The sequence below is a fragment of the Seriola lalandi genome, unplaced genomic scaffold, assembly GCF_002814215.2.
Source record: "Seriola lalandi dorsalis isolate HSWRI2012SDOR001 ecotype SW California unplaced genomic scaffold, Sedor1 jcf7180002054953, whole genome shotgun sequence".
In the NCBI taxonomy this organism is placed as follows: domain Eukaryota; kingdom Metazoa; phylum Chordata; class Actinopteri; order Carangiformes; family Carangidae; genus Seriola; species Seriola lalandi.
This window is the reverse complement of record NW_019525504.1, coordinates 87,465-96,739: the sequence shown is the minus strand read 5'-3', so window position 1 is coordinate 96,739 and position 9,275 is coordinate 87,465. Positions and strand designations below refer to the sequence as shown.

At 39.1% G+C, this 9,275-nt stretch overlaps 1 protein-coding gene across 1 annotated transcript; it reads left to right on the top strand.

Annotated features, from left to right (window-relative positions):
- The first annotated feature begins 297 nt into the window (after positions 1 to 297).
- Positions 298 to 3,441, top strand: gsc (goosecoid). Its single transcript, XM_023394723.2, has 3 exons — positions 298 to 796; positions 1,546 to 1,805; positions 2,818 to 3,441. Exons 1-3 carry the CDS (start codon positions 481 to 483, stop codon positions 2,965 to 2,967), a joined length of 726 nt encoding a protein of 241 aa, XP_023250491.1. The 5' UTR covers positions 298 to 480; the 3' UTR covers positions 2,968 to 3,441.
- Positions 3,442 to 9,275: the final 5,834 nt, after the last annotated feature.

Here is a 9,275-nt window from a genome sequence, read left to right as displayed (position 1 = left end):
ACTGATGGGAAAAGGCCCAGTCTTCATCATCCTCCTCTTCCTCGGTGTAAACACTGATATAAATGTATCCCATTTATTATGATGCCTTCACTGACGAGGAAATAATCGGATTACTCTGTAGCAAGAGTTTCCAAAAGTCTCCAAACAGTGCGGATTATCTTAATTGAATTAATTCTTAATACACAGATCTGCGGCCGTTTCAGCAGCTGATCTCAGACCAGCCCTTGCTCCGCCGTGACGTCAGCAGTGTATAAAACCAGCCCTGCTCTCAGCTGGTCCCATCAAACACCACCAGTTCGCATCGCCGACACGAGCTCGCGGAGCTGCAGGGAGAAACGTCCCCTTTCAGACGCAACATGACGCAGTTTTAGGAAACTTTTTTATTTGTCCACGGAGAGCGGAAATCTGTCAGGAGCATTTTTTTTTTTTACTTCTCCGAGCAGTTTTCACCTTTCCTCACTTCTTCCCGTCTCCGGTGTGATGCCCGCCGGGATGTTCAGCATAGACAGCATCCTGTCCGGACGGCCGAGCTGCAAGGAGCCGCTGCTGCTGCACCGGAGCGGCCCGGTGGTGCTGTCCGCCGGCCTCACGGACTCTATCTACACCGACTACAACGGACTGTACTCGGCCACGTGTGGGCCCTCTCCTTCCGGGATTCAGTCTGTGAACGGGACCAGGATAGGATATAACGGCTACTACTACGGACAGCTTCAAGTCCAGGGCGCCGGAGGAGGGCCGCCGTGCTGCGGCTCTGTGCCCGGCCTCAGCCCGCAGCAGTGCCCTTGCATCCCGGCAGGTAGGAGCACCAAACTCCGCTTCTCTTTAGATTTTTTTACCAACTTTAAAATCCACTATAGATGTGAAACTCTAGGCTCAGGAAATCTGCACTGAATTTATCTTATTTAACATGTAACATCCCAGTTTTCTGACTGGTGTCCAAACGAAAAAAAAAAAAAAGAAACTGAATGATAAACATTTGCAACAACAACATTTGACCAATAAGTGGCGATACATGAAGTCCAGCATGTCGCATGTTGCTCTATTTAAAGACAAATGTTCTTTGGAGGAATGAAAAACTATTTCTGATAATTTGTCTAAAACGACGCACTGTGACGTAATTTAAGTGTGAACTGAAGGACACATAGCCTATAGAACCCTCAACACCCACATTGACTTTTTGATGTCAGAGCTTGTTCTTCAGGATAAAAGACTGACAGTCTGGAGGTTGTTGCTTTGTGATTGAACCAAACAGACGTGTTTATAAAGAAAGAGACAGTGTCAGACTGAGGTTTAATGGACGAGCTGAACTCCGTCCACACACAGTTAAACTTAATTATCTTTACCCATTAATTAAATATTCACGTGCGTAAAAAACAAAGCGTGGCCCACAGTTTGCAGTTGTCTGCAGCAGCTGTAATTTGCAGTTTAAATGAACGCTGTTTAGCCTACATGTATATGTATGTGCAGCCTATGTGTTTATATATATATATGTAGGCCTAGTTTCCTGAACTCACCCGTGTCTTTCTGTCTCCTCCGTCCCCGCAGCTTACGACAGCCCGGGCTCGGTGCTGATCTCCCCGGTCCCCCATCAGATGATGTCCTATATGAACATGGGCAGCCTGTCGCGGACCGAGCTGCAGCTCCTCAACCAGCTGCACTGCCGCAGGAAGCGGAGGCACCGCACCATCTTCACCGACGAGCAGCTGGAGGCTCTGGAGGGCCTCTTTCAGGAGACCAAGTACCCGGACGTCGGCACACGGGAGCAGCTGGCCCGCAAGGTGCACCTCCGGGAGGAGAAGGTCGAGGTCAGAGGCGAATTTAACTTCCTACTGTTTTTTTTTTTTTTTTTTTTTTAAACTGTTCATTTCTGATTGTTTCCGGATTCAAATGAGGGAAAATAGATTCTTTTTTTATTTTTACTCATTTATTTTGTTAAGAGACAAGACACCTTTACAGTGAAGTTGTTATTCTCATTAGCGCCATTGTTGTTTAGCTGTTTTATATTTTATTACAAAGGCTTTAATTATCATGCTTTTTCGTGCCGCTCTTCGTGATTCAAGGCCTTTTAAGTAAATCTCGTTTTTAAAACGATTAAAAGGAAATCCGCGTCATTTTCTCAGTTTTACTGAGATACTTCAAATGAAATCGTGTTATTTTCCTCTGACAAACACCACTTATTTTTTTTTTTATGGAAGAATTTATTTTCAATTCAAACCTATACAACTGTTAACAGAACTTAGCGTTTTTGGTGTGAATTAAAATGTAGCTCGGCTCATAAAATCTGTCTGGGGAAAAAAATACATATCATATTCGAACAGAATATTAGTTATTAGTTTTCAAATTGATGCGACCTCATTAGCTCCAGAAGAGAGATTAATAAAAAATGCATCCAGCAGATTTTAAATCAAGTTTCTTTAATGGGGGTTTGAATAAAAAATTATTATAGGCTAATAACTAATTCTTGAATAAAGAAACGAGGACCCAACGAAAAATAATGAGAACAGGAATATTTTTACTAATTAGCTCCACTGAGCAGCACTGGAAGTCAAATTAATGCAAACTATCTATTAAAATAGTTCTATCTATAAAACGTTGAATAACGTCGTAAAAGAAAACATGATGCGTTTTTACATTTTATGCGTTTTGTTGTCTTAATGAATGACTTTATCCGCTGTTACTTAATAAATGAATAATTACCAAAGTCATTAATTAGATATTTTCAAGGATAAACAGTCAAATTAATGACTGTGATACACAAAAAAACCAAAACAAACAAACATATACACGTAGGCCTAATTGTGCTTTCTTATCATGTAGGTTTGGTTCAAAAACAGACGCGCGAAGTGGAGGAGGCAGAAACGCTCTTCATCAGAGGAATCAGAAAACTCTCAGAAATGGAACAAATCCGCCAAAACGTCCGCGGAGAAAACGGAGGAGAGTAAAAGCGAGGTGGACTCGGACAGCTGATAATAAGACACGGCCCTGTGTGTTTGTGTGTGTGTGTATGTGTGTGTGTGTGTGTGTGTGTGTGTGTGTATGTGTGTGTGCACATATAGTGGAAAGTGATGTGGACTCGACGACATGCTGGTGGTGGTGATGAAACGTGTTGCCATGTTGCACAGTTGTACATATCGACATTTTATGATTGAGTCTGTGTCCGCTATTTATATTTAATTTAAGTTTTTTTTTTGGGGACGTTTGACTGACGCGTCTGAATATATCGTAATGTTATATGCGACATTTTGATGAATATTAAATGTTGTAATTCTGGTAAAAAAATGTTTTCCGTTGTAACATTTTATATTGCGCGCGGCCGATGTAAAAACATCCATCACCACGGAGCTGTTAGGAGGAAAACACCGATGTTGTGTCATTTTATTTTGAAAAAGATACTTAAAACGACTATAGGCCTACATTAAAATATAAATGAAACATCATAAACACGGTGTCTGATTTTATTGTTTCTTCTAGGTTTTATTTAAAATAGGATCTGACATCTCAGTCAGCAGTAGGATGTGTGTGTGTAGGTGTGTGTGTGTGTGTGTGTGTGTGTGGAGGCATTAAAAAAAAAATCCAAATCCAATGAATGCACATTACTGTGAGCACCCTGCATATTTATGATATAGAAAGTTTCTGATTGGGACCTTTAATTGAAACATTAGACTTTGACGACAGCAGATCAGTTTTCAAAATAAAATTCAAATATTCATATTAGAGCTGCAGCTATGATCAGTGCTGCAGCTGTGCATCATTTCCTTTGTAGTTTTTATATTGACTCTGTGATTGTTATATTATCCTAAAGCTGAGACTGCTGGGTATTTAATGTATATTTCAATGTAACTCTTAGGCCCCAGTTGATGAGAATATTATTCTGTCGGTGTGAAACACAGCAGAGGATCTTAGTGTTGAGAAATTCAATTTACAGAAAATGTAACTGAATATTTAACTGGATAAATAAAATCCAAACTCTTTGTCTGGTTGAATTTTGGAGGCTTGTGATTGGACGACCTGGACTCAGTATTTCTAAAACTCTGGCTGCAGCTCTGTGATTATTGATTACTACTTTAGTGACGTCTGCTTCTATATTCTTAAACTCATCCAGAACAGGGAGTTAAAAGCAGCGAATCACACGGTGCAGAAGCCGATTTGGTTTTTATTTCTTCACAAATTGCTCATACGGCTGTTTAACTTTCTCTGCATGGATCTACAATGGTTTAAGTTCAATGTTTAATAAAGTCAACTAGTTTAACACACTGGAAACTGAACATTATTTTAGGGCCAGTCAAACCAGCATCACTCCCTCTCTGTGCTGTCTGATATATGTTCACGTTCCCAAACGTAAATGGGAATAATCACACACTTCAATAAGAATAATAATAATAACCTGATTGAGATCCAGTTTTATTGTGGTTAATAAAAAGGAAGTACATATTAAATAAATAAAATAAATCCTATATATTCAGGATGTTATTAACTTCTCTGTCGGTGAAGCAGCTTGAAGTGACAGTTCACATATTCCGATTTTTCATGTTTTCTGCTCCAAAACAAATGAAAACAGTTCAACATGTCGTGTCAGATGTGAAAGAGCTTTTGAATGTGGAGCTCCACTGATGGAGCTGCTCTCTACAGCCCCGGTGTTTCTCTCCCACATGCTGCTGATGAACAAATAAAGTTTGATTTTACAATCTTACACAGCAGCGTCAGGATGGACTGCAGCAAAACAGCCTGACGGTCAAATTCTACTCCCGCAGTTCTCTGGGTGGAGGTTCAGCTCCGTCCGAAATAATCTCAATTAATACTGTATGTGACAGAATCAAAACATATGAGAGCAAGAAAAGCAACAAACAATACAGATGCAGATTTCATTAAATTCACACATGTGGTAGAGATTTAATCGAATTATCAAGTAATACAGATGATAAAAAAAAAAAAACCTTCAAAGAAAAGGAACAAAGCCAGAAATGATTATAACAAGTGTTTCACTAACAGCTGATCGGGTCAGGGCGAACCTGGCTCCAGCAGCCGGGGGAATACACTACTCACTTAAAAACAAGGACTTCTTTCACAAAAATAACTCAATTTAATAAAAAAATAAACAAAATCCACAACCCAGCAAATACATTAAAAAATATAAGATAAAATAAATTATTTATACATTTATAATTATAATAATAATTGAGGGTAAACGACAGAGACGGTGTCAAATATCTGAAACACTGTGTTGATGTTTCTTTTTCCTTGCTGATATTCTGACCATGTTTGAGTTAACTGAACTCTACAGACCTACAATGTGTAGTTTGTACTCTATTTGAATTATTTTGGTTTTTCTAAATGAAGTTCTTTTATCAGTTTTATATTTTTGTGCTTTTATTTTACACTCATTTGAAGGCTGATTAGACTTTTAATACAGTTTTCCTTATAGACCCCCAGAGTAAACATGATGTGAGACTGATGCACATGCAAATATATTTTGACAAATACAAACAAACAAACAAACAAAAAACTCAATGGCCACTCCTGCAGCTTTAACTAAGACTCATGGTCTTCATGAGCGGATCATTGTGCTCATGAGGAGAAACTTTGGGGTGGAAGCATTTTCCACTGAGGCCCTGTTATAAAAGGTGCTGGTTAATAAGTTGTGAGTAAAGGCTTTATCAGCAGTTAATAAATCACTTACTGATGCTTTATCGACCACAGAGCAACTTTTCTCTCTGCTTCTATCATCCTCCACACTTATACATGTTAATTATAATGAATAATTTATAGAGTTCTTTAAATAATCTCAATCTGCAGCTGTAAAAGTGTTTGTTTTTTTGTCCAGATTTTGTTCCAGGAGGTAAATGATCCAACTGTCTGAGGATTATTCACAACGTGGCAACCTATAAGCATTAGAGGGTGGTTTCATAAATATAAAATAAGAATATTAAGCTATCAGCCCTTTCACTAAGAAGTCTGATTTGAGAGTGGTGAGGTAAGCTTGTTTAGGTGAAAGTACCTTGAGTTATTTATTTTTATTTGAATCTATTTTTAAGGGAAAGAATGCTCAGTTTCAATTTATGGCTGTAAATGGCAAAACAGTCATTTGTTAGCCATGAACAATAAAAGTCAAATATTATAGAGTTGAATTAATACGTTTTGACGTCATCATTTGAGATCATGTTTCTGACTCAGGCTCTGAAGAGATTCTTTGGCTTTTTTTAGGTTTATGCTCGGTAGTGTATTGAAAAAAAAAAAGTAATATTATGATCAGCACCAAAGCTCAGACATACATCATTATAAAAGCTGATGATTGTGCTGTAATGTAAATGATATGATGGCAGGAGGAGTGCGAGCAGCGGTTGTCTGTCTCTTCCTTGTTTATGAGGATGTTTTAATATCGGACGACTGACGACCTCACCGTGCTCCATGCCGTCTGCTGCACGCCCCCCCCCCCCCCCCCCCCCCCCGCTCTGCAGCCCACACCGCTAACCAGAGGTGCACGCAGCAAACGCACTGAGCCGCAGGCCGTCTTTATGCTGCGGACGCATGTGCAGTCTCAGTGAATGCACCTTATTGGAAGGTTAGAAATGAAGATTACTCTTAAAGCGAAGGTGTTTTAGTGGCTCAGGACTTGATTATGAGTCATATTGCTTTATCGAAAGGGCTTTTAGTAACACATTTAAACACTAATTACACAGGTTAGAAACAAACTTAAAGGTCCCATTTTTATTTTATTTAGCGTTTTGATATCCATAAGAAGATATATTTGTGGTTTTAAGAACCAAAAAACCGTCTCTCAGGCTTCTCTATGGAGCTCTGGTAACAACAGGTCGTTTTGTGTTGGTCTCTGAGCATCTCCTCTGATTGGCCGACTGTTTTCTGAATGAATGCCACAAGCCCAGGGAAACCAGCTTGGTAAAACTGTAAAACCTTTCTCCTTATCTTAGTCTTATACTTCACTTAAAGTCAGTTAAACTGTTTCACAAAAGACCTTAGCGACCAAAGTAAGGAAAAAAAACGAAAGGTACGTTTGACTCTGCTTTAACTGCAACATGGCTGAGTGTATGGTGATGAAAATGGATAAATAAACGCATCCAAGGAAGTGTGTCACGACCGAGAGACACCCTTAACGATGCAGTAGAATTGTACAGCTGTAAAATCTCCTTAGCTGCTGCAAATACCTTAACTTTTTCCTTAACTAAGGAAACTTTTTAAGAGATTCTGTACAACACTTTTAAGTAACTTCCTCAACTAAGGAGAAATTAAACCTTAAGTACCATTACTTAAGTAGAAAACTTGTGTTTTGTGCAACCTGCCCCTGGTCTGTAATGTTACAATCCTTGTGAAAGCTGTGCAGTGATTGGCTTCCTGACAACCAATGACTGTGCAGCGCTTCCTGTCTTAAAGCTTATTAGCTCAGCGACGGAATGGCTAACAAGAGCAAGAAAAAGGTCGGATGGTGGGTCCAGGTGGGCGTGGCTTGGGGCATGCTTGAGGGCAGTGACTGCTTTGTTGTGACATCACAAAGTTCCAGAAGTCCTGACGGCTGGTTTTAAGGCTCAGTTTGTGAATACAGGCTGTGTGCATTTCTCTGTGGACTGAGGCTTTGATACTTTCACAGTATTAATATAGAACCTAGACCTGATCTATAATCACACCACACATGGACAGAAACCTTTATACTATATGGGACCTTTAAGTATGTTTGATATAGGGTGTTTACATGGCTACACTTTATTTTGATAATTTGCCTACAAAGATCTTTCATTAATCTTTGTTGAACATTCGAATGTTCAACAAAGATCTATTCAAATATTCAACCAACAATTAATAAAGCATTTGATGGTCAGGGTTAGTGAAACAGTTGACTTGTTAAATCTCAACTAATAACCTGTCTAAGTGTTCAAAATACTCTCTGCGGTTGGACTATCAAAATAAAGTGTTACCCATTCTGTTATGGTGGAATTTTGTGTTAGTGGTTACACTGAGTTTTTCTTCAGGAGCTTTTATCCATGGCGTTAAGAGTCCAAGGCCGAACTACCAATTCTGTAAAGTGGGTCGTCGCCTCGGGGCCTCCCACACGCCTGGTTCACTTTTTGATAATTACACCAAGTGCTGGCTCACGGGGGAACTGCTGGGTCTCTGTAAATAAAGAGGACGGTCCAGACCTGCTCTATGTGAGAATGCCCTGGGAAAAACTTCTTGTATGATTTGGCTACAGTCTACATATAAATCTGATTTGACTTTGTGGTGAATTGATAAATTGGAAATGTGCGTGGTAATACTTTTTGCACCACTGAAGCACAATATAAACTCAAACATGGCTCCTGTTTCCCTTTACTCACTACAGTAAATGAAGTATCTTTCTCACACACACAGTTGATGGAAACTGATTCACATTTAACTTTCCTTTAAAACGTGTGTAACATTGGTGAGAAAAACAACTATTAAAAAAATATGTTTATACATGTTTTGAAAATATGTGTTTGCTGTTGGTTAAGCTTAAGGGTATATCACTGGCTTGGTTACATATTGGACAGAACATATTTTCTTTTTCAATATTTGACCAAAACCACCATCTTAACCGTAACCAAGTGTTTACCTGGAATGTAACAACACGCAGGATGTTGGACACAAACTGTGGCCCCCGGTGGTTTGTACACATCCTCCTTCTCTGTGTGATACAATAATTTAATCCCTGACTGGAAGAGAATGTTACTACTTTACAATTGCATTTGAAAAACTACATAGTGGCAAATAAACTTAATTATAAAGGCACAGGATTAAATGAATCATACACGTCTATCTCCTATGTATCTGAGTCATTTATTAAAATGAACATTATAACATGTGCTGAGGTTCCTCAGACATTCTCCTGATGAAGATGCAACCGGGCCCCTCAGCCCTGGAGACAACAGATAGATTTACAGATGATTATGAATTGTGTGGCTTGAAAAGTTAAGTTTATCTTTTTAGTCTTTGTGACGCTGCAGAAAATTGCTGCTTTTCTCCAACAGTTATTTAAATCACTGACAAATTTTTATCTTAAAATAAAAAGATAAAAGTTGCGTTTAAGCCTCGAGGCTCCTCAGACATTCTCCTGGTGAAGATGCACCCGGGGGCCCCACGGCCGGGGCCACAGCCCTCATCTTGTCCCGGAGACAACAGATAGATGTAATGTAAATGTGGATTTTGTGACTTGAAAATTTATGTTCATCTTTTGATGCTGCAGAAAATGAGCTTTTCTCCAAAATAGCTATTTAAATTATTGAAAACATTTTATCTTAAACTGAAAA

Bases quoted from the DNA above. Each gene is read 5' to 3' on its own strand.
- gsc (XM_023394723.2), top strand. From the start codon at position 481: ATGCCCGCCGGGATGTTCAGCATAGACAGCATCCTGTCCGGACGGCCG. The intron at 797-1,545 runs GTAGGAGCACCA...CCGTCCCCGCAG, and splicing joins GTGCCCTTGCATCCCGGCAG to CTTACGACAGCCCGGGCTCG. The intron at 1,806-2,817 runs GTCAGAGGCGAA...CTTATCATGTAG, and splicing joins TCCGGGAGGAGAAGGTCGAG to GTTTGGTTCAAAAACAGACG.